The sequence below is a fragment of the Formica exsecta genome, unplaced genomic scaffold, assembly GCF_003651465.1.
Source record: "Formica exsecta isolate Colony F162 unplaced genomic scaffold, ASM365146v1 scaffold314, whole genome shotgun sequence".
Classification (NCBI taxonomy): Eukaryota; Metazoa; Arthropoda; class Insecta; order Hymenoptera; family Formicidae; genus Formica; species Formica exsecta.
This window is the reverse complement of record NW_021850397.1, coordinates 1,525,203-1,551,415: the sequence shown is the minus strand read 5'-3', so window position 1 is coordinate 1,551,415 and position 26,213 is coordinate 1,525,203. Positions and strand designations below refer to the sequence as shown.

The window sequence follows — 26,213 nt, the reverse complement described above, 5'->3', positions numbered from 1 at the left end:
AAAAATCGATGCCACTGTGAACAAGGTCGCGCGCGTCATTCCCGTAGACCTATAAAAGAGACAAATCTAGTTAAGATATCCTGTTTTATAATAAACTCAAAATTTTATGAGATAATATGATATTAATATTATGTTTATCTCTCGTAATGGATCTTTAAACTATATAAAGATAGAATAAGTATATGTAAAACAATTTAAGAAAAATTAATATAGCTTCAAATTATAAATATTTTTCTTTGTAGTGATAATATATTTTTTTAAATTTATATATAATATTGATAATGTAAAGTATTACTATAATAATGTAATTATTTTTAACACTAAATTTAATGTTCTTGTCAAATTTTTAAATGTAGTGCATCTGAATAATGAAAAGAGTTCTGTTAACGATATTATGACTAAAAGTTAACCGAAAATATAAACATTAAATTAAATGTATTAATTTTATCATGAATGACAGTTACTGCTAATAATGATTCGCTTTGTATTATTATATTTAACATATGTGCGTTTTTTCCGTCAAGGTATAATATTAGTTATTAAAATGTAGTTTGTGTTTTCTTTAAAATGATTAATAAATATAAAATTTCAAATTCTTTCCCATTAATTTATTGTGTAATTTCTTAATATCAGTTACTGAGTGCTTTTAAAAGATTTTGTATTATAGAGCGTATAATAAAATTCTTACCTCTTGTCTTCTCTCTTCTGTTTGAATCTTGATGTAGTGAACAGTAATGAAGGTTTTCCGCGATCGATCGCGTACTGGGTTCTTTACTTTTACGTATCAGCATTAAACAGCGTTATTGATAACGTTTATCACGAAATATTATGTACTATGTGTATTTAATAATTATTATTATATTGTTATCAATAATTAGCAATTTGGACGCATTTTACTTTACTATGCTTAGAAATATTGTATAATTTATAAATATTTATTGTATAATTCATAAATATTGTATAATTCAGTCAAATAATATCTTACCAGAACATTTTTATATTACCCATTAGCTATGTTGAATGCGAATACTTTAAAAAAAAGTAGTAATTCTTTGATTATTTATCTAAAAATATAATTTTGAAATTTATTTAATTAAGAATGAACTGAGTTGAATATTTTTATTGAGAATATTTTTTTTGAGCTTCAAGCATATTTAAGCCATTTTTAAATTTTCTTTGCTGCCGCCCTCTCTTCATTATTATTATTATTATTATTATTATAGTGTCACATGAAACTAGTATAGATAACAGTATTATTATTATTATTATTATTATTATTATTATTATTATTATTATTATTATTATTATTATTATTATTATTATTATTATTATTATTATTATTATTATTATTATTATTATTATTATTATTATTATTATTATTATTATTATTATTATTATTATTATTATTATTATTATTATTATTATTATTAATATTATTATTATTATTATTATTATTATTATTAATTATCGGGCATAGTCGGAGTCACGATGATTTGTGGAACGTAGTCGTCCAGTTCCTAATCTCCGTCTGGACTAAGCGTGGGTCTGGTACCACGCTGGGAGCTGTCTGGTAGTGGGGGCAAGAAAGGGGATCAAGGGGGGTGGAATGCCGTTTAGAAGGGGAGAATTCAGTAAAGGGGAAGACCATTCGTCCATGGTCGTTGGAGAAAATTGTGGTAGGTCGTGACAGCAAAATGGCCGACTTGATGGTTGCCCAGGAAACCATCTGGGCGGTACTCTGGCATTCACCAAGAGGCGGAGCATGATGGTCTTGGCGGCCATTATGGTTCTGCACTCCGAGAGATACTGCCACCTGGTAAACGTACCCTGAAACCAGCCTCGATACTGGGAATATCGCCACCATCCCCGAGGACCGCCGGGGATGCGGATGAGCGAGAGATCGTTCTTGCATTCTGATATAGTTCTCGTACTCTGAAATAGTCCTAGGATTACCGAGCGTGTCGTCCTGAGATGTCCTGTTCGATTGCTGATCGTTCCATTCGCTCGAATTGTTTCCGAGGAACAAGATATATTGCTGAAGCAAAGATTATCTTGACAGATTGCACTGATTAAACTTTTACTTTGTTTATTTAATTTGTTATCACATTACTAAAAGTCATGATTTTTCATCAAACGAAAAATACTGATTGTTTCTTTTTATCATCAGCTGTGATCAGTTGTGAGCTAATCGCGATTTTTTAAGTCAATATTGATATTTGTCGATAAACTGGCAAAAGATTTATCGTGTCTTGATCGTCGTATCTTATATATTTCAGATGAGAAATATATCTAAGAGAGATTCCTGCGAAAATTGATTACAATTCCGGACATAGTCCATCCGAATGTCTCGTCGAAATTGCGTGCCAGCGGTAGCGCCATTAAACGCAGGCGTGCTCGCGAGATTGCGTTATTATTAATCATTCGTATATCGTTTACGAGGCACGTCGCGGCGCGTCCCTCGTCAATTATTAACGCCCGTTGCGCCCGTAGATATTTATTTATTAATTAACCGATTAACGTTTTGCAATTATGCGCCGTCACGCTCCACTCGCGTACCCGGAAATCGCGCGAACCGCCTATATCTCATCTCAGGGTTCTTGCCTTCGATTAATAATGGCCACGAATTATTGTTGCGATATCCGCGACGTAGGGCACGATATAGAGATACCGAAATCAAAGTTTGTCCAACCCACCATTTTTAAACATCAATTAATTTTTTATGGTCATACAAATTTACACATTGCGCTATCTTGTTTAATTATGGAAAGAACAGAATAAATTGATGTTACGAACAGAATAAAATTGATGTGTTAATAAATAATGATATAAAATACAGACGTTGTGTCTACAAATAAAATCATTGCCCGTTTCCGAAATTAAAAGAATACTTTTTCTGATATGTATGTTTTTAAATACTTTTCTTTTAATGACACACAATTGATATATATTTTTTATATTTATACAAGTCACTTTCTTATCTCTTGGGCTTCAAAAAATGGAATTGAATTGTTATATGGTATGTCTTATACGTGATTATAATCAGAACAATTGCAAATAATATACGATATTGGCCAGATACTGAATCACGTATCTCCAGTCACGGCGCGGTGATTTCTACGAGCTCGCTCCGCTCGTAAATGCTGATTTATAAATTAATTGGCTGACACACCATGACCGCAACGAGTCACGCGTTTTCCTTACGATTACGATGACCCCGGTGCACCGGATAAACGAGAGGGTGGGATATCACAGGGTATGCCGAGCATACCTAAAGACAAATATTTGCTTGCGAGAGAGAGAAATGTCATCCTATAAATACACACGTACATCTTTCTGCATTGATCTTATATGAACAAAAGGATTTTTTATATTATTCTTTCTTTTTCTTATCACAAAAATATCGTGACGATATTTTCTTTAATTACATAAGCAAATTAAAAGTAATAAATTTCTGCACGAATTAAACTTCACAGAAATTCTCATAGGCAACAAGATTTTAGTTTTTTATTGGGTTTTTTAATTTTCGAATGGATTTTATTTTAAAGAGTAATTTTATTTTCTATAATAATAATCCTAATTTTATTTCCTAAATATATCTTATGTCGAAAATTAAAAAAAAAAAAAATTATGAGTAGGCGTTTACTTAGATTTTGCATAAAGTAGGACATATGTACATTTTCGTAGAAACTACGAATCACAGAATGACCATCCGTGATTCAATTCACAACGCGCTTTCCATATTGAATCCGGTCGCATTGACAAAGCCTGAGAGTAAACCGAGCGTGCGTATCCTACTATATCCCATCTTCTGACCCTTTGTTATCCTAGCGCAGCCTGCACTTTCTGCTCCAAGCCAGAGGTTATGAATAATACATATTAATCGCGCCTGTCCTGTGTATACCTCGTTCTCCTTGTATAAATATATACGGCAAATTCGAGACAATCTCTCCATCGACACGCCAATTCGTTGTATGCATTTCTGGAGAATCGAATGAGCTCGATAACACATTAACACGCATGAATATCGCGATAATAGACGCTGATAATTAACTGGATGATCGTTACGTGGATAGTTGAAGAGGTCCCGCCTCGTGCATCGTTCGCATGATAACCGCTCATTATCGACAGCGATTTAATCCTTAACCCCTCGCGATTCCGTGGAATAAATAGAATCTACACCTACACAGATTTTATATCTCGGTAGCTCCCGTTTCTGCACACATTACAACATATTTGTAACAATTAAAGTATTATTATTATTATTATAAAGGGAAAAATTAGTATTATAATTTACTTTATAGATACATCATCAATATCTGTATTGTCAGCTCACTTTTATTAAAAGTTGACATACTTTGTTTTAGAGATCAATTTTTTATTATTATAATTTAAATTCTAATCGCTCTCTTTAACATATTGTACATGTTGACTACATGCGCTTGATCTATGTTTGCAGGTTCTCGTAGAATACGACGACGTGGAGTGGCAAAGGAGGGAGTGGTTGTCGCCTCACAGGGATGCCGTGTTCTCCTTCTTTCTCATTGAACGAGGTCTCTACTGGGCCGAACGACCTGACCCCAGACACGCTAGTCTCATCCCCATCGATCATCACAATCACGCGAACAATAACCACCATCAGCACCGCATTAACGGGAAACCGCTCAGAGGCGCCACGGCAGTCGCCGATACTATTGCCTGGCCAGCTCTTGTGAGTACAAATGAACTACTGTACTTACGGATTCTTGGATGATTTTAGAACTTTATCCTTCTTTAATAAAAATATCGAGCCATTGCAATGATTCTTGCATTACAAGATGGTCTTTACAATTTAACTTATTTTATTGTCTTATTAAATTTTGCAAAAAGATATAAAAGTTTGAATATTAAAAAAGTAATTATATTTGATCATATTTTTATTAAATTCGACATTAGAAATATCAGAGAATCAATCCAAAAATAAAAAAGAAGTATCGAAAGTCTACCATCGTACATATTTTCAAGTTTTTTTTTTCACTCACGTGAAAATATTTTACAACTTTTTAGACAAGAGAGAGAGAGAGAGAGAGAGAGAGAGTTTCGTTTAGAAATGTTTCATAGATTGTACACAGATTATGCAATATCGTTGAAAAAATTTTTATCTTAATCACGGATAATATATGTGAAATTTCCGCTGTAATTTGTTATACGTGTGATTTCCTTCAAATTTTACATAAAAGTCTGTATAATTCGACGGGCTATTATTTTTAATGCAAATCTTTCATATTTTATCGATGATAATTGAGGAATGCTTGCAATTCCCCCTATTCGGATATTAATCAGTCCGTGGTTAATTAATGAAATATCCGATTCTCCATTCCTGTTGAATAAATTTTACGATCGACACAATTCGACCGTTATAAAACAGCGCGTTCCATTGGCTCGATGCTTTTTTGCTCGTTAAAATTTTAATGCTTTGATTGAGCGAGCTTAATTATTTTGTGCGAGGGCTCAATGACGCAAAAGTAATTACATTTATATAATATTAAATTTTTATTTTTTGGTTTTTTGTAGACTTTAAAATTAAAATTCTGAGTGCAATATTATAAATATTATCAAGAAGATTGCGTCAATTAAAATTATTTTACATAAAATGGAATGAGAGGATCGTGCATGTTTGTTTCTAGACTTTCTATCCTCTCGTGGCACGCGCTGAGTTGCACGAAGACGCCATGCCGATCGAGTTTATGCAAGATCGCAAACTGGACTTCGTCGACTACTCGAAGCTGAAGCCATTCACCGTAAGTACCATAAATTGGTTTAAATCATTTAAGACTACGATCGCTCGATAAATTTTAACATCGCATATAACATAGCGAATAAAAGTCGTTGACTTTGTATAGTTGTAGCTGTGATCTCTATACATATATAAGACGATATAATTATATTTTGTTTAAAAATACAGTCGCGATGGTGTCAATTTTTAATTAATTAATTAGTACACAACAAATTAAAAAGTACGCAACGCACGAATCCATAACTTATCGAAACTCATAATTATTTTGTATTGTGCTTTTATTACTAATTTGACATTTTTCTATTAATTTGATATATGATACATTTTTCATATAATTAACATTGCACCGGGATATTTAAACTTTGTTTGAAAAAAAGAAGCTAAACCTATGCAAAACATAACGTTTTCGTTTATGAAAAATAATGAATAATTCAACAGTATTCTTTAATCATTAATGTGTGTACTGGATTTCAAAAGGAAAGCGAAAAACATGAAAGACGTAAAATTTGCATGTTCGCTGACCGAGGTACATTGATGCAATCCGTTATCTCGTTTCCCTTCTAATTTTCTCGCGACGTCCTGCACATTTCACGCGTGAGATGCGATAAAGGATTCCGAAACACACACACACGACATTTTTCTATTAATTTGATATATGATACATTTTTCATATAATTAACATTGCACCGGGATATTTAAACTTTGTTTGAAAAAAAGAAGCTAAACCTATGCAAAACATAACGTTTTCGTTTATGAAAAATAATGAATAATTCAACAGTATTCTTTAATCATTCACGTGTGTACTGGATTTCAAAAGGAAAGCGAAAAACATGAAAGACGTAAAATTTGCATGTTCGCTGACCGAGGTACATTGATGCAATCCGTTATCTCGTTTCCCTTCTAATTTTCTCGCGACGTCCTGCACATTTCACGCGTGAGATGCGATAAAGGATTCCGAAACACACACACACGCGACTAAAAGTCCACGCAAGCAAGTTTGTCGAACGCGGCGTGATGGCCACTTCCGCTTTACGACTGGAAACTTACTTCGTTAGGAACGCTGGAACTCTTGGGGAACAAGTTCCCCGGAGCCATTGGCGCATCCGACACCCCTCCGAAGCGACGGATGCGAGCGCGAGCTCTCTCAAGTCGCTACTGCTGCAAGTAATCTTTCACGGTGCTCTCGTTGTCCAACTTCTCGTAAGAGCGGAAGAGTATGACCGAACTTACTGGTTGCAAGACGAGCAGTCGAACTTTGACTCAAGTTGCCGTTTCACTTTCGCGTATGTGCAGGAATTATATTTGCGAACGCGACAGAACTTTTCACGGGAAAAATATTCCTTCTTGAATTGGAAATCTCATTATTTTGTAATATAACAGACAGAATTGAAAAAAAAAGAAAAATATATATATGCCTACTCCGACATAGAGAAACGCAAGATATCCGACCGAGAGAATAAATCGATCTCTCCTTGCGAGAGAGATGGTGCGTGCATGCATGTATTTATGTGTGTGTGTGTGTGTGTGTGTGTGTGTAACTACTTTAGAAGTTGTAGCACTTCTATTACACAGGGTAGGAAGAGTTGAGCGTGGTGGAATTGTTTCCAAGTAATTAAACTACCGGAAAACTTTTACCGTTAAAACTTTTCTCCGCTTCGGTGGCGGCGGCGGGGCGAGTTGTAAGTCGTTTACGTGCGGTGAGAACCTTCAGACTGGCGGCGGTCAGGTTCAGGTGTGTCTTACCTTTCAGGTTCGCTCTTTATCTCTGCCGACTTGAACTTGATTTAAACAAGATAAATTATCTTTGTGATTAAAAATGCGTATCAGAAGTTTCATGCTTTATAATGACATTAAACTCTACTTTTTGTTTTAAGTTTACAGTAGAATTTAATAGAGCTTTAATTCGAGACTTTAACTACGAAAGCACATTTTTGAATCTTATCTGAAATTTCGTCTTGCATTTCGACAGACAAAGAGCGATCCACGAAGTCAGCATCTTATTTCACAGAGCGATAAATTGATTCTTTTGTTTCAATAAAAAATCTTTTCACCGATTCAGCCATCTATGGCTGCTCGCCATAGATCTTTACTTTAAGCTGCGAATCGATGCGCTTGCATTCTGTCGGGAACAGGAGAAAGTCGACGGGTTAAGTGTAAAGAGAAAAAAAGGAAGAAGGAAAGAAGAAAAAAAAAATAAAAGGAGCAAAGAAACGACGTGAGAGGGAGGGCCGAATTCGTCCGAAGGCGAAGTCGCGCGCAAGAGTGTGCTGACCCTGAACTATAAATGCAACGGGTTCTTTCTCCTCGCAGCATCCCGCCGCATACCTATCTCTATCAAACGTGCACGCGTGCACTTGCGCGTGACGTCCCTCTCGCCTTGCTCTTGTTGGGTTAACAACCACGGGTGTCGCGAAGGGATGCAATCGCATCTCTTACACACATATTTTATATATAGCCCTGGGATATTAAATATTTTATTATAGTCCAATATATGTATTTATATATATCAAACTATAATAAAATATTTATATTATATGTATAGTAGTAAATCATTTTACAAATTTTACCGCAGGAAAATCAATTTAATATTATCGGATCAATTTGTAAGCAGTGGATTTAGAATATCTCGAACTCAAGGTATAATTTTAGATTCTTCAAAGAAAATAAAATATATTAAAGTATGTGTGTGAAATATATATGAATATATATGTATGTAGCATGATTCGAAAGGAAAAGTGAATGGATTATAGATAGCCGCAATTTCATTTCTGTGTATTCTTGAGAAAGATCCTGCCGACGCTCATGTGATAGTCGTTGTCTTTTGCCGGCGGCATCGCTTGCCGGTTTGGCGACTCGGTAGCGCGCGTGCACGATCTGCGAGAGACGTTGGAGAACGGCCAAAGACGAGGCGCCAACATATTCCCGTTCTGCCTAACGGTCCTTGGCTAAGCATTATACCCTCAGTCTCCCTTCACGCGGTTCTCGCGAGACGTAAAAACGCCGGATTCCTGCCTACGCTGTTTCGTGAAAGGTGCTTGCTCACCTCCAAGAATAAAAGGGGAAGGGAAGGAAGGGTGTGCTCGTAATTTTAATATTTCGATCGATTTAATTACCAAAATATCTAATATTGAAAATGTTGTAATGAAAAAATTATCTATTTTCGTGAAAATTTTCGAAATATCTAAATTTAAGGAATCTTAATAAAATAAAATAAATAAGTTAATAAAATAAATCACAAAAATTCTATGACCTTATATTGTGCAAAGAGTTTGATGTCTTCCGGCTTAATTTTTTATCATATCTATATTGTTCGAGATTTCAACAGTTTTCGCCGAAATTGAAACGGTAATCGTTAAATTAAAACACGAGCGAGTAAATAGCGTCGCGTTCAGCCGATCGGTGCGTATTCATGCGCTGTCCTTCAAGTTAAAAAACTGTGACAAACAACCCGATTCTCGAACGATCTGTATAAAAAAACCTTTATTATTGCCATCGGTAGAGAGCGAGTTTCCGCAGTCGGAATTAGTCTGCCTACGACGACGATTTGAGCCGGTCGAAATTCATCGATCTCTTTTATTCTCTTGTCATTGTTCTCGCTCGTGTCGTTGTCACGCTACTCGTAATTCTAAAATCTCAACGAAGTATCTCGCTTACGATCGCTTTTTAAACTCTCGCGGCCATCAGTTTTTCTGTCTCTTAAATCTTGTTAGTTAATTCTTTATTGTTAATGTGAAAGTAGGGAGTTCGAGAGTCGGCGATAGTTAACCGCATTGCGAATGTCCTCTGCCTCGCGCTAAAGATCTCCGCCGTCCGCGTCCAAGATTTCCGATCTCGCGAGGGCTTCTAGCAAGAAGCTGTTTAAGATTTTCGAAACGCGGAAAAGGCAGTAATTCAAGGATATATTCGAAGATTTCCGAAAGTAGTTGCGGAATACGCTTCGTCGCTCGCTCCTATTGTATGACTACAAACGTTTCATTAAAATTACAATCACGTGAGTTTATTCCCTAAACTCGTTCCTCCAGTGAATCTATGGATTCGCGCTACGCTCGCTTCTCGCTCAAGTCTAAGCGTATCTCAGTTTCGGGCGATCTCGTCGAGGTCGACTCCCGAATATATGTAATATCTAATTATGAAACAGTTTCGCTTCTTGATCTTGCAAACGATTTATCGGCAATAAGGCAAATGTCGAAGTTGCGAGATATCAGATAATATCGTGTATAGCGTGCTCATTATCGAGTCAATTTTGTCGAGCAGATACGGGTAACATTAAAAGGAATTTCGCACAAATAATTTTATTGTGCAAACGATACACGAATCTTCAATTTGCGACGATAGTCACCTATCTATTGTCATTTTATCCGTTGGCACTTCAGGCTTGTGATTGTACGGTGAACGCATCGCGATTAATGGCGGACGCGTTCTTAATTAAGAAACTTCTTAATTAATTAGCTGACGCCCGCGCGTGGTAACTGCTAACGAGGATTCGCAGCGCGTGATAGAACGATAACAACCGACATAGCATGGCCCGTGATTTTCCGACCGATAATTTTCATCCCGAGAGATATTTGGAGTCGATTGTATGTGTATGTATGAGACAATGAAGTTTACTCGAGAAAAACACGAATAATCATGATAATATTAATATTAATCCTTCATAATAAAATTTTTATGAAATATATTTTTCTTCTATGAAAATTTTTTAAGATTTGCTACGGAAAGAACATAGCCTTCGCTTCATATTTCATACTTTAATTATGCTCAAGAAGTTAATATTGAAAATATAAAAAATGGATTTCACCACACTATGAAATTTTCCACTTGAAAATTCCATCACGAAAGGACTAAGATTGCGCGAGAATATGATTGGAGATGAGACTTGGCCGGTGCTCTTTGAAAGAGAAAAATCCTGGGAAACGGTCGTTCAGCAAGCAGTTCATAACATAAGGTCATAATCCATAAATAAGGAACGAATGATTCGCGGACTCCTCGGTACCTCTCATGTTCTGAATGACGTTCCTGAATCGAATTATCGTTCGTACGAATAATTCAGCTACCGACAGATAATCTCATCGACCCCGAGACCGACACCTCTGCGAAGATAGCATCTGATTTTCGAAATTTCGATAAAACTGATAGAGTTCTGGCGCTTCCCCTAAAGAGTTCTAACTTAACAGAGGTGAGACCGACCCGCTCATTTCCATGTTATAATTGATGCACGATATGTTCAGACGAACGTTACTTCTGTTCGGTATCAACCTTCGACGATAACGGTTGAATGGAAAAATACGTTTTGCGAGCCATATGTTGCGCGAAATCTTCTACCGATTATGCTCCGCGATAAACGAGCCTTCTCTTAAGCACGCGGAATGACTTTACAATGATTACAAACGATACCGAGACCGGACGGCAGTTGCTGGTTACATGCGAGCACTTTCGTTTATGATGAACGAGAAAATCACGAGAAGTGAAGTTACCACAATGTATGTGCACGTATACATATATACAAAGGTTTACACAGATCTCGTATGAGGAAATAATTTGAACGATAATTTAGAGACGGAAAATACTGTATATATGTATATATGTGCGTACATTTATTTAAATGTCTTGTACGATGTATATTAGAATATTCTTACATGAATGTCATCACGCTTAACGCGATTTTAGCGGAATTATATAATTGTTGTGACAAAAAAAGTATTTTAATCAATATTCTTTTAATGCTTCTTTCGTATCTTTCTGTCTTCAAAGAAGGAAAATAATAGTTGGAAAAAAGCTAATATAATTTTTTATACACAAAGATGTTAATAATGCTTCATTTGAAATTGTCATTTGGAATTGCTATATGTCAATACTCTAAGAGAGACAAGTATTACACAATTAAAATATTTTTAATTAATTGCTCTTTGTTATCTTGTAAAAAGTTTCCATGGAATATTAAAGCATTGAGGATGAAGCGCAATAAAACTGATGTAATTTTAATTATAATACTTAGCACTCTACGAAGAGTTTACGGTGCACTTTACAATATTAATGTTGGAGATACCAACTTGCAAAGTACATCGAGCTTGAGAGATGTGCATTATATTTCCAGTCTTACAAAGTAATTATTATTCGCATAATTGCGTAATTCTCTTTGACTGTATGAGGCTGCCTTTTCATCATCTCTCAAGCATTTATTTCGTTAGATTCATTAAAATAATGGAGGCTCCAGAAATAATCAGAGAAAAGTTGGAAAAATACATCGTAAAGGACATAAGATAATAACGGCTCGGAAACAAAGTTAAGTCATTATGTCATTAAATCTGGTCGAATCGTAACGTTCTCCTTCGCGAGGTCGCGGTCATTCCCTTTTACAGGGTGTTTCAGCTTTCAATTATGTTTCTCTTTATCTATAGACTGCCTGAGAAATTTAAAGAGACGATTTCCTGTAAGTAAAAATTTGATAGAGCTCCATTTTCACTGACAAATTAATTTTTCGTTGATTCTGTTATACTTTTAACTTTTTCATTTAATATCTTGCGTCAGATTGACATTCCGACTTTAATTCAATATTAAAAAGAAGAATAAATCTGTCGAAGAGAGAAAGGAAAAACGATTGGTTTTCCTCTCCTCTGGGACTTATGTCCCGTCACATAAGATATCTCGTGAATCGCGTTCACGAGCACTGTGTGGACATTAAGTGCTTTCGACGCTTTGGTAATAACGTTCTAATTGCCTTTGTATTACTGCTATTAACACGCCTCGCGCCGTCACGCTGTGCAAGCGATTGCATAACGCGTGTCTGACGTAACGGCATAATAGTGACGTAACTGCAGACACGAGCGATGTGCTTGCTCGAACACGTACTCGTCATCGGGAAAAGCGAAAAAAGAAAAACAAAGATAGACATTATCGTATTCTCTGAATCTATATAATTTTGCTCTCAAGAGGAGCTCTCATTATATTACTATTGCTGTTATTTATAAATATGAAATCGCGTAGAAAATGTTTATATATTTTGGTAAAGATTATCGCCATCATTCCGCACAAAAAATAATTTATTAATATCAATAATACAAATACAAAACACTGTATTGATTAGTTTGGCGATTGAAAAAGTAGCCGGTGAACTAATTAACGTTTTCCAATGTCGCATTTCCATTGACGCTCTGATTTGTATGTATGTATGTGTGGGTGTGCTAAAAATTATCGAGATATTCGATCATAGATTCGATAACAAAGGAATATTAAATATTGGAATGCTAATTTCTATTCTATAGGATTTAATTTCTCGACAGACGGCATTCTTACGCGTGTTACTTGAAATATTCTCGTATTGATTATTGATTGTGTAATGAACGTGATAATATCACGTTTCTCTGCATTCCACCTAAGCTGATTTGGTATCTCGAGTTTTAGCGCACTGTTTTCCGTTATCTCCGCAATACATTATAATTGTATTAACACACGAGATAAAAACAGAGTCAACGATGTACGAATAAGATTGAATATGTACAGCTTCTTTGTTTAGCACATAACGGCACCAATAACGTTATGCAGTAGCTGATGAAAGTGTATTCGTTAAGATGGTACTTACATATATAACTCGAATAGGGAGCCGTTTGTTACTATCTACAAAAATATATCTTATATTTTGCTATAGATAAGAACAATATACAATATACTTTTAAAATTATTAAACTTATAAATTCTTTTAAAATTAAAAATAAGATATGTTAAAGCATAGTACATAAATCTCGCGAAATCTGCTTTTTATATGAAAAACCGATCTCTCGCCCTTAGTTTTCCATGGAATTTTTATCTCCTTTATTATCTCTTATCAAATTGCACGGATTCTTACTTTTCCCTCATTTTTTTCCCTTCCAAAATCACGGACAGCTTCTGAAATCAGAAGAGCAGTCCGCTTTTCTTCTTAATCAAGTTCTACGGACGAAGCTTTAATCTCGTGCTTTTTGCTCGTCTTTGCAGCAGGACTGGGAGCTGACTAAGGGAACGATGCCCTGGGGAAATGCTGTTAGGAGATGGGCCGAGATGCAAGACGGTCAGAGGATCCTGCTGACTACGCCTAGCGTTCTGGTCGGTTTCAGGGTCGAAGTTTATCGGGCGGAAGGCACCACACAATGGTACACAGCCGTGATCGTCGGTTATAATGAATCCACCAAGGTAAGACCGACTAGATAATAAATATTGCGGCAATGTCTTATGAATAGATGAAAATTGTCTTGCAACAGCTTGGGAGATTTCCATCTCGCAATCGTCAGATCTCTAGCCCAATCTTAAATTTGACAACGCTTATCGTTAATATACAAATAATATGTAATATTTGCGAGAGAGGTTCCGATTCACGATGATAGAAATGTCATTTGGGCAAATCACTAATTGCACAGTTTTTATGTAATATTCCACAAATACATTAATTGATAAAATTATAAATTGCGTTGATTTGTCCTAACATGTTAAAGAAAAATGTAATAGTATCTCGGAATGATTCAAACGATTCAATTCTTTTTTTGTTCGATCTTTTTATCGTTTTTATCATTAAACATTTTAAGATAGAGGAACGAACGACGGACTCGCATTGTCGCAAAAGTAATCCTCCTCGTCTTCCCTTGCAAGGAAGCTTTCGATAATTTATCCTGGCACTGTCGTGGCATTCCTATTGGAAAACTAAATCCCTGAAATAGTCGGCGACGAGGAAACGTTCCGGAAAAGGTGCAGGAATCGAAGGGCGAAGGAACATAAAATATCGGGTTGTCTGAGGAAGCTTTTGTCGCTCCGCGCACTTTTTCTTTTTATTCCTTTTGTATATACGTCTGCCTCGAATATTTCTCGAGAGTGCTAGCGAAATCGAATCGCTTGCCTGTTGAAGTTCATTCGAATATTCTTCGTCGTAACTTTGTCTCACGGATAAAGACTTTAATGAAATATCGCGAAGAGATGACGAAGAACACATCAAAATATATGACGTACATTGTCATCTATTATGCACGCATGAATTTTGATATAAATGTGAAATTTTGCAAGCATTATTTAATTATTATATGTCGAACGGATTTTATTATCACCTTCACGTGGCCCCATTTTAATCATTTTAAGAAAAAAATCTATTTTCCAAGCAGAGATTTTTTCGGATATACATCTCTTGAAAATTATCGATTTTATTATAATTTGAATTTTTTATCAATCTGCAGAAGTTCCAAGTTTTAATTATAGCCATAAAACAATGCTGTCAATAAGCGAGACGGTAAAAATTGATTTCGGAAATCACGTCCACGTGTACACAAATGGCATGAATCCAATCGCCTCATCGCGTATCTCGCAACAGGCAGACGATTCTGTCTCGCCGCTAATCAATTAAGCGCTTTGACAAGGAGAGGCGTCGATCGTGATGGCTCTTAACGAGAAGTCAGACCATCGATCTCTGACCCGCGAATTAACAAATAAACGCTTCGCGATCCGCCGAGTAAATCACAAAAATTCTCAGAAGAATAAAAAATCCTCAATACTCGTACACATATACATAGAATCTTTATGAACCGCGAATAGAATTGTTTGGAGAATTTGAGATCGGCAAACCTAGAAAATTGAATTTCTTGATTCGTATCATCATTAACAAATATTTATGATGGTTTATCGGTTTAATGAAAAAGGATATGAATGGAAGAACAAGAAGAATATAAGTAAACAAACGCAAAATTCTGAGATTTTATCTGTCTTTAAAATTAAAGGCTTTTATATATAGGTCTCTCTCTCTCTCTCTCTCTCTCTCTCTCTCTCTCTCTTTTTCTCTTTCTGTTTGGAATAGTTTAAAATTATAATATTTAATACACATATATTTTTTGCAAACGTGTATGTATCCGCGGGCAACGTACGCAAACAATATACTTGAGTGTATATTGTCTTCGGATTATATGTAAATAAATATTTTATACACAGATACTGTTGGAATGTTGGAAAATATCAAAACACGTCTGTAGGTCGGAACGTAAACAAACTCTCTCATGCCAAATTTGTTTATTAAACGCTCGTGCCTATGCTCACTCTAGCTGTGGACAGCCAGCGGTAAAGATGTTCTCGAATCAGTTTTAAATTTTATTGAAAACGTATTACATGAAACGATTAAGTGTGTGAACGGAAAACACTTCGTACGTTTAAAGTGATTATTATGCATTGTTTACATATACATACGTAGATGTATATGTTTAATACGTAGCGCGTTTCTCTTGTGTGTGATCTGCTTATTAATACATTTCCAGGATTTGACTGTCACTGACGACACGGTCCTCGAAGATCACAACGAGGATCCTACTTTAGTACAAATGCGACTGATAGGCGATGGAGGTGAGAAACTTTAGCACGAGATAAAATATGCATTTAATTGATAAAAAGTTTGATTTATCGAAAAATTTTTAATATATATATTTCATCTCAATTTAGTATAAAAGAATCGATATTATATTACTATCATATTGAGGTGCTTATATAAAAAAATTATGCTGAAAATTTTATGGAATACACATTCTATATCTTTATAGTGTGTTGTTTAATGTTATTTAATTAGATGTGATTGTTGCGCAAATACAGATATTTTTTTCATTTCTTCAAAAATTATACTAATACGCATTTGATTGTAACTTTGTAAATAATATTGTCGAATAAGTGGAACGCAAAATTTTGCGAAGCGTATTGAAATACATATTCGTTTTTTTCTCTCTTATGTAGTCGTCGAGAGCATCATGAGGGGCGAGGTCGTCGGCATGACACCGAGGAGGTCGAGGTCATCGACTGCTCTGACGCACGCGCTTGTGGTGGTGAGTGAAATTCAATTTCGTTCTATTATTAAACGTTCTGCATATAATGTAGGATCAACCAGTATTATAAACAGGAGATATATCGACACGCATATTTCTCATGCTATGTCATGCATATATCTAAATCGTGCCTATAACAAAATTCCCTTAATATATTTGGACAATCTATTTTTTACGTTATATAAAAATTATTAAATTTGATAAACATATATTGTATTTTTATTTAATTGAAGCTTACGTAACATCTTATAAATTCGAAAACTTATTTTGGAAAGCGAATTCTCTTTTATATTTTGCTTTGATCTTTTCGCAAACGACTAAATAGTAAAGCAATTGTTTCACGCTTAGTATTGCAAAGAATAAAATAATTTATCTAAATTATAAAGATTTTCAAAAGTTTTCTTATTTTTCTGTAGAACGCGTATTCTCTATAGATCGGATCGATATCAACCTTAACACTCTAAGAATATTTATGCGTCTTACGATATTTAGTACTCAGTATATATCGCGGTGTTGAATTGGTGTCAATCGAAATTTTTGCAACGCTAACTAGTAGACGAGTAGATAACGACGAAATGATTCGCGCGACCGAGTCATGAATTGAGGCGCACGATAATCTCTTGCGTCGCGTCGAGGCAAACATCTTTTCCGCACGTGACGATAGCGTGCGGTTGTCACGTGGTAAACCGTAATTGGAATCGGGCCGATGTGTCGTTTTAAAAGGAAACCGCTGCCGGTAATCGCGTCTCGATGTTGCACTCTCGCAACATGTCGCATATGTTCACGACGTATGTTGTCGACGTGCGAACACTCGAGACAAGCATCATCGATTATGTTTTACTCTCGTTAGTTACCGGATTTGTTGTATACTCGAGATTTGAGCGGAGACATAATAGATTTGCCGTAGCTTAGATATGCATTTATCGAAACATTTCTGTTTACTTTTCGATGTTTAATAATTTATTGAGATACTTGCCGAGAGAAAGGGAAAATAATATATATTATTAGCGATATCATCGTCTCGTAGTTGTTATCGTGTCGCATTTATCGAAACATTTCTGTTTACTTTTCGATGTTTAATAATTTATTGAGATACTTGCCGAGAGAAAGGGAAAATAATATATATTATTAGCGAGATATATCATTGTCTCGTAGTTGTTATCGTGTTACCTAAGCTTATAGATAAGCTGGTGTACGGAAAATGGAACATCGATAATCAATTATATGTATCTTTAACGAAATTCAATACATCATTGTTAGAAACCATTCATCAAGATAACAATAGATTTGATACCTCTGTTATAAACGTAACAGAAGTTTTTAACATTCCAGAATTACTCTGCTGGAAAAAAAACGAAATAATTTGCAAGTACTCTAATACTTTCAAGAATACTTTCATTGACGTATTTGTTACATAAAACCTATACTTAAACGACGAAGTTTTCATATATCTCTTTGAAATTCTTTTTCTTTTTCTGAAAATAAATTATTTAAAAGCATTGGGGACATAAGCATCACGCAATGATTAATAATTAATTAATTTTGATATTAAATGTATACATATATAAATAGCCTGGCTGTTTCTATAACAGTTTATATAAAATATAAGCGAGTGCGAGTTATATCAAATTAAAAGTTACCGAGGAAACATTTGTCAAGCTTCCTGCCTATATTTTCGATGCCTATGCTTATCGAGCGTTTCCCTTTAACGCGGGAAATCAATAGAGTCGAGCTTGCAGCACCCTCGGGCTTTCAGAAATCGGGAAGCCCGGAATAGAGTCCGTTGCTACCTTAGCGGCCGACTTCCGTCGTGTTCGCGAATACTCCACCTTCCTAATTCTCTCTCCCTCTCCTCCCTCCCTTCTCTCACTCTCTTTACCCCTTATGTTCCCTTCGCTCGATTTTCCGAGGAGGCAATCGAGGGCATAGTTGTCGTGCTTGCGTGCTGAATTTCTCTTCGCGAAAGATGCGCTTCCGGATTCTAGATAACGTGATTGTCGAAGTAGACGAACGGATGTCAAATTGCGGCGCTGATATCAGAATACCTGTTCACCGATTTTTTTTTCGCAAATGCATTTCGTCGTGAGTCACGCTTTACTTTTCGCAAAGCTTCTTTCTCACAAACATATGTATATCTCAGAATCGAATTATAATTCATTTACTTTGACGAATTTGGAAATTTTGAGATATATCGAGTGGATATAGAAATATTTAAATCTTATGTCTTTGTAGTATATTTTGTTTCGAATTATCGCGTGTGCAATTTTTAAAATTTTTACTGGTAGAAAAAAAGTTAAATATGCATTGAAAAATTATTTATAACGTGATCTTTTATAGTAGAAATCTAGTAGAATGTATGTACACTGTTTTATATCGTGAAATATGTGTGCGTAATGATAATGAAATAAAAAACAATTTGTGGATATTTATGAAATCTATTTTTGAAAATAATATCTATTTTGTTGCAAAATGCTTAAAATTTTTGTCAATTTAACAATTTTTCTAAATATGCGACGATAGTGTGCTATAATGCCGTAATCTATTATTCTTTGGAAATAACGGGGATCTCTCCTCTCTCTCTCTCTCTTTCTCTCTTTCTCTCTCTCTCTCGCTCTCTCGCTCTCTCTCTCTCTCTCTCTCGCTCTCTCTCGCTCTCTCGCTCTCTCGCTCTCGCTACAGAGAGTTAATTAATACAGACGGAACGAGTATTTTGCCCTTTTCACAAACGCAAATCAGATGCCTATTCGGCATTGTTCTCGGCATCAACCAGTTCTATTCCGCGGCTTATGTTGTCAAATTTGTCGACATAAATCTCGCGATTTATCGCCTCGATGGGGCTGGATCTGCTACCTCCGCTATCTACAACGACACGAGTGTGACGAGAATAACGGCAAATCGTAATTGCATATTCTGCTTGAAATTGCGTTTCGCGTTGACATGAAATCGTTATTAACTGCCTCGGAGATATAATTAAACAGTACCGTGGCGCCGTCTTTTTCCGATTCTATAATGAGATGTGATAATATCGTATACTTTAAAATACTTCGTTATAATCTCATGCGAAAATAACCGACGCCACTTGAATGTCACATTTGTATCGATTTATTCCGTGGTACATTTCCAGCGCGGGAAACGATACTCTTGCCTAAATACATACATACATCCATTAAATGATAGTAGTAAGATCTCGTAATATGATATGCTCACCGTTGCATATGATAGCGAATAACTAGGTGAAAATTAAGCGCAATTTTATTTTTGATGCCCTAATATAGTAATATAATAATTATATATGTAATATATAAAAGAGAGGGGGTAGGGCACACAATAAGATAAGTTTATTCTTATTTTTTACATTTAATTTTAAGTAGTAATTTTTTAGATAGTATTATTTTTGCGGAAATTTAAAATAAAAAGTGTGTGTATGTATTTAGTGCTAAAAATAATTGCGGCAAATCCATTCGGTTCTTATTAAAGAAAAATCAGTAAAGCAGTAAAGAGAGAAATTGAATTTATCGTACAATAAAAAGAACGTTCAGTAATCCTCGAGCATCTTGTATTCTTCGCTTAAGCGGATTCGATTTAGTTTCGTCTCGGGATTTAGCGGAGCGCAATTCATCGACGGCTTACGGTACATTCCACCACATGGCAAAGGTCACGAAAGAAAGTAATTCCTTGGCTGGTTTCCACCTTGCTCCGGTTGCATGGATAATCACAGGGCGGAGATGGATTTCGCGACGAAAGAAAATGATTTATGAACGCCCGTCTGAAAGACGAGCGAGACGAGAGGAGGGAGACTACGAAAAGCTCCTTTCGCATTAAAAGGCATTGTAAGATCGAAGGGAGCGAATTTCGCGCAAAGTTTCTTCCAAGTTTCCCTAAAGTACGAAGAAATCTAGGAAGTAGAAATAACTTGTTCGAAAGGGGGCTTCGCAAACTCGTGAGAATCGGGTGTTGAAAGAGAATCGCGCATTAACGATAGAAAGTTCGGAATTGTCAAAGCGGGCGGATATAGTTCTTTTAAAGCGGCCATCAAGCCCGAATAATTCGATGGCAACTTCTGATTGCCGTTTCTAATTTTCCACCAGCCATCGTCTGGCACTAAGTCTGCGATGTATCCATGAGTTTTCATGGATTATTCCGCTCGCTGGTGCGGAAAAGTTATCGTCGCAATTTCCGCGATTAGATCTCTTACGTCTCGTACAATTTGCTACGTTAAATCGTATCTTTACAGCTTCGCAGTCATTAGTGAAGCGTTAAAGATTGCGCATTATCCGAACATTAAGAAATACTCTTTCCTTTTCTCGCGCGCGCATGAAATTCGCATACTCGTGCATAACCGAAGTTTATGCAAGATTAATCGGTTTGGAAAATGAGATTTTAATAACATGTTTATTTGGCATTGGGTTCTATTATCTCAGATTGATGATATCGAGTTTATACATATAATAAATCATCGAACACATCCTAAGTAATTATCTTCAGCACTGGGATTTATAATTATATACAGTTCTCTTTAGATAATTTTTTTAAACAATTAAAACTTTGAGTTTATAAACATAAAATTTTATATATATAAACTTTAATAGAATTTATAGTTCTTTATTTTTTTAGATAATTGTTGAATGAAAGGAGAGTAATTACTCTGATGTGAGCATAGTGCTTGTAACAGTTCATGAATTAAAATCCAGGAAACGTCCGTTTATGAACTTTCCGTTGCGTTTGTCTATTTTCACGATGCACACAGGAACATCGTAAGCTGCGCGTAAACTTTCTCGTGGTAGAATTCATGAGTCATGTCGAGTACTTTGGTCCGCGGGCGACGCGACGTCGGAAAGTTCGAGGCTGGCTTATACGAGTTCGAAAACTCGCGGAAAGGGATTAAACCTTGGCGACTACTGCCACGTAATGGAACTCGCTTGCGTTAGAGGCATGTTCCTCGAAGACAATCGTTTGGATAGCTTACGAGACGAGGCCGCACCGACGAAGAAACACTCGCCTTTGAAATATCAATCATCGTGACTTTGCTTTTTTTGCCTCTGGTGATTCTCAAAATTGGTTTACAATTCTTTTAAACTTCGCCGAGTGGAAGGTGTAATCGATTTAACAACGATATGATAGATCAGATAGAAGATAATGATTAAACACCTTATGTTGTGTATTTATAAGAGAAGCTCCGATACCTTCAAATTTAATTTTAGATTTTTCTATATAAATTTGAACAAATTTCTTTATTAAAAATAATCTTAATCTATAATATATATCTTATTTATATACATTTGTTGTAATTGCTTAAAATTAAAATCAAATCTTAATAATTAAAATTAAATCTTTATTTAAAATTTTGTAAGAAACGACTTTTGTGTGTATAATAGTTGAAGAAAAATAAGATCGAGAAATGTATGTTTGTTTTAAATTATAAAATTTCCCTTTTTTGCGAATGACTACTCGTTATCCTACTGGGATATTTTTATTCTTTTCTTTATTAGCACTACTCATACTTCGTGCTCGAGTCGTGACCTCGATTACTTTCGCAGCGGGATAAAGTCGTGTATATAGCAGGGAGAGAGAGAAAGGGGAAGGGAAGGAGGAGGAGGAGGAAGAAGAGGAGGATCTTTTCATAATTTCTCTTCGACCGTCATTTCCCTTATTTCTCATTAAACTCGCAAACATCTTCCCGCGTTGGATGAATACCCGGATCGAGACTTCAATTACGAGACGTCCTCGCGCCGCAAAGTGCGCAACAGCGTTCCCGCGGCAATCGCAACTTTCGTATAAACGGTAGTATTCGTCGTCGCATACTCTTGGACTCTCTCGCAAACGCGGTTAAATTCTCGAAACAAGTCCCGCGAGCGAGCGAAAGTTTCGCGTTCTCCAGAAATCCCGGGCAAATCCAACCTTCACGACAACTATTTTCAGGGACGTCCCAATGGAATTCCTTTTCCCCTTTTTTATATAATTATCGATTATCTTTTGCATATAATAAATAAGGTAACAAGCAAATATATGAACGCCAGAACAATTTTTTGTGCTGACACAATTGTGTCGTTTTTTAGGATAAATAAAATTGTAATAAAATCTGTCAATCAAATTAATTACCGCGGCACTGTTTTCGATTAACAAAAATATGGCAGAATTTCAAATGTTCGCGATTTTTCCAATTACTGAGCCGTATTAATTATTATGATCGCGATTGGTGATCGATTCTCCTTATATTGCTTTTTACCCCGGAACTACCCTTTGATAAAGAAATAGAAATAAATAAATAATATAACACATAAAGATCGCGATCGCGAATTATTCCAATTTTCAATTTTTGTTAAAATTCGACAAGGGAAATCGCGCGCAACTACATCACTGTCTCTCAATACTATTTCTCAGGGAGATTCGATTTACTCGAACCAGTAAATATCGGGCAAGCACCTCCCTCCCCTGCTCTGGTTCGGAGCAATTGGCCGATCGCCAGTTTCCCTCGGACTCGCTCAAGTTCACCTGATATGATCGACTCGTAAGCTTTCTCTTGCTTCCTTTTATCCCGCACTTTTCTCTCTCTCTCTCTCTCTCTCTTTCTCTCTCTTTCTCTCGATCTCTCTTTCTATCTTTTTTGCTGCTCTCGTTCCTGCCCTCATCTTCTTTTTACGCTTTCCCGGCCCCGGCCGCTCTAGAGGATCGTTTGGCCAATAGGGGTGGTTGGCCGAGTCTGCCAGCTCAAGGGAAACGGCTAAACCTTGCGGCATGTTGAGAAGGGAAGAGGGACAGAGGGGGGGAGAGAGAGAGAGAGAGAGGGATAACGAACGAATGATGCAAGCGGGCGGAGAGAAGGATGACGAGGAGAAACAGGAAGGGTAATGGCACGAGGAGACAGAGCGCGACGGTGGGGTTGCGAGGGTGAGAGTCACGGAAAGAGAAACACAGCCGAGGATTCGGGGGGATGGGTTGAGGGGATGGAAGAGGGGGACGACGGCGTGGCTCGGTGCTGCGAACCCAGAATGGGAATCGGCATCCGAGAATGGTGTAAGAGGATGCGTAGCGTGGAAGGTAGGTGGGGCAGGGGTGGCTGGCTGGCTTGGATGGGGTTGGGGCGGCGGTCGGTAGCTGTATTGATTCTCGGGCAGGTCACGCGGGTGGGGACCATCCACCGGCGCCGCCGGGGTGGTGGCGGCGCGAAGGGCTACGGACGGCGGAAGGGCGTTGAGGGTGAGCAATGCCGGATGGTTGGCGCGAAACACACCCCTATCTGCCTACCTGCCTATCCGGCCGGGCAAACACAAAACATCATCCTGCAAATTGGTTAATTTTGCGTTGAGAACCTACGGGAAAATCCCGCGAAGTATAAACATATCCGACGATTTTGTGTCACGGATTACCGTCCTCTTTCTCCTCTCTATCGTAGAGATCTGTCCGTCGAGTAGAGCGAAGAAGTTTCTAGTAGTCCTTCAGAATGCCTTGCCTGCTCGTCATGCTCGTTCTTACCCCAGTTTGCCGCGTGAAGTGAATTTCGGACAGCCTGTTCCATCTTTTCTCTTCCATTCTGTTTACATCTCGATGTCCAAGATATAGACGACGAATTGTGTATATTCGGCATTGTAAAGTAAGTTTAATTGGCGCGTGTATAGCCTTTTACGCCGCGTATCGCTTATTATCAAAAAATAAATATTATACAATACAAAAATATATAAAGTAGTAGCAACAAAAAACTAAAAAATACAATGCTCTCTTTACAAAAATTCGAAATTTACGAAAAAAAAAAAAAAATGGAAATTATTTGTCAGATACTTTCTACATTAAAGTACAAATAATAATGATAAAAACAGTATAATATTTCTTTGTAAAGATAATAACGGTATTTTATAAAAGCGAGGTATGCGTCATAGAATACATCGCCAAGTTTACGGTTAAATCGTTAAAGCATCGAACGTTAACCCCGTCTGGCATAAAGCGCGTTAAAGCCCCCAGCGCGGCGAGTAGATGAATTCGTCAGATAGCATCGATCGGGATGCGTCTGGTTTCGCTGATACGCGCATTATCGACGATCGGAGGCGGACACGAGCGAACTATCGCTCATACGAGCGTTAATTATCGCCGCGTATAATCGTCGCGCGAAAACTGGGTTTTGCGTCGTGTCCTACAAACACGCCCCGTTACCACGCAACTTTCGTTTAAGCGTCCGTAATATAAGGTAATCCAACTTTGGTAAAAACTTTCTTGAAAGTTTAATTGCGCGGAGAACTCGATGGTGGAAGTACTCGCGTTAAGATCGGCGCGTTAAAATCAATGCGCTCCGATGTGAAAACATAACTGTCAAATTCTTGACTTTAGTCTCAAAAATGCTTTGTTAAATGAAATTCGTCAGATAGCATCGATCGGGATGCGTCTGGTTTCGCTGATACGCGCATTATCGACGATCGGAGGCGGACACGAGCGAACTATCGCTCATACGAGCGTTAATTATCGCCGCGTATAATCGTCGCGCGAAAACTGGGTTTTGCGTCGTGTCCTACAAACACGCCCCGTTACCACGCAACTTTCGTTTAAGCGTCCGTAATATAAGGTAATCCAACTTTGGTAAAAACTTTCTTGAAAGTTTAATTGCGCGGAGAACTCGATGGTGGAAGTACTCGCGTTAAGATCGGCGCGTTAAAATCAATGCGCTCCGATGTGAAAACATAACTGTCAAATTCTTGACTTTAGTCTCAAAAATGCTTTGTTAAATGAAAAAAAAAAAAAATACTTTAAAGTCTGTTTCTCATTATTTTGACGTAAATAGCTTCTTTCACGCTAAAATCATCTAGTTATCGTTTTAGACAATTATTCGATCGATTCATTAACAATCGACTGATTTGTGCGATAGAGATTTTCATCGATCGAATTCTCTCGCGGGTTGCGATGATACAATTTACTTCTCGACTTCTGCACGTGGAACGGATTGACCCTGGTAGCGTCTCCTTGAATCCTATGGGGGGGAAGGGGAGGGGGGGAGGGGCTGTTTGTGTCGTTCTATCCGCGATATTGTTGATGCGCGAACAGGAGCGTGGCACAAACACGTATATATTCCGCATCAGCGTTTATCGTTTGCTCTCACTGTATATCTCTGTATACGTGTATGTGTGCAGGCACGCGCGCGCATCTATCCTCATTCTGGGGGAGGCTCCTGGGGAAGCTGACGCGCGCGCGTGCACACATATTCTCGCATGTATATTCATACAGAGTCGCACACCTAGATTGTTACGCGGCGGCTGGCGCCAGAAGGCCTCCGTCGCCCGTTCCACCTGTTTGTGCCGGGAGTTTCCCCGCGAAACTTTCAGTTGTCGAACAACAAAGTTCCCGGCTGGCCCAACTATTGCCACGAACGGGCGGCGCGCCGCGTTCTCGCTGTGGAGGATCGATACTTCGTAAGCCGCATAAATAAAGCCACGCCGCGCGCGGCTGCCTGGCTCTCTCTCTTTCTCTCTATTTCTCTCTCTCCCTCTCTCTCTTTCTATGTTGTTGCAACTTTGTGCTGGCTTCCCGCCTTTGGTCGACGTTGAAAGTTGGGAATCGTGGCGTTTGAAGAGAGGTCACGTTGTGTGCGAGTTGATGCTTAGAAGTATGACAGTTACGTCGATTTCTGTGGGAATAGAAGAGCG

At 37.2% G+C, this 26,213-nt stretch overlaps 1 protein-coding gene across 1 annotated transcript in view; it reads left to right on the top strand.

The window, feature by feature from the left end:
- LOC115237891 (probable JmjC domain-containing histone demethylation protein 2C) overlaps positions 1 to 26,213 on the top strand; it is a 304,898-nt gene that overhangs the window by 47,485 nt on the left and 231,200 nt on the right. Inside the window, exons 2-6 of the mRNA XM_029811255.1 lie at positions 4,457 to 4,708; positions 5,664 to 5,777; positions 13,745 to 13,939; positions 16,033 to 16,117; positions 16,499 to 16,587. Coding sequence (XP_029667115.1) covers positions 4,457 to 4,708; positions 5,664 to 5,777; positions 13,745 to 13,939; positions 16,033 to 16,117; positions 16,499 to 16,587 — 735 coding nt within the window. The remainder of the gene's footprint in view (positions 1 to 4,456; positions 4,709 to 5,663; positions 5,778 to 13,744; positions 13,940 to 16,032; positions 16,118 to 16,498; positions 16,588 to 26,213) is intronic.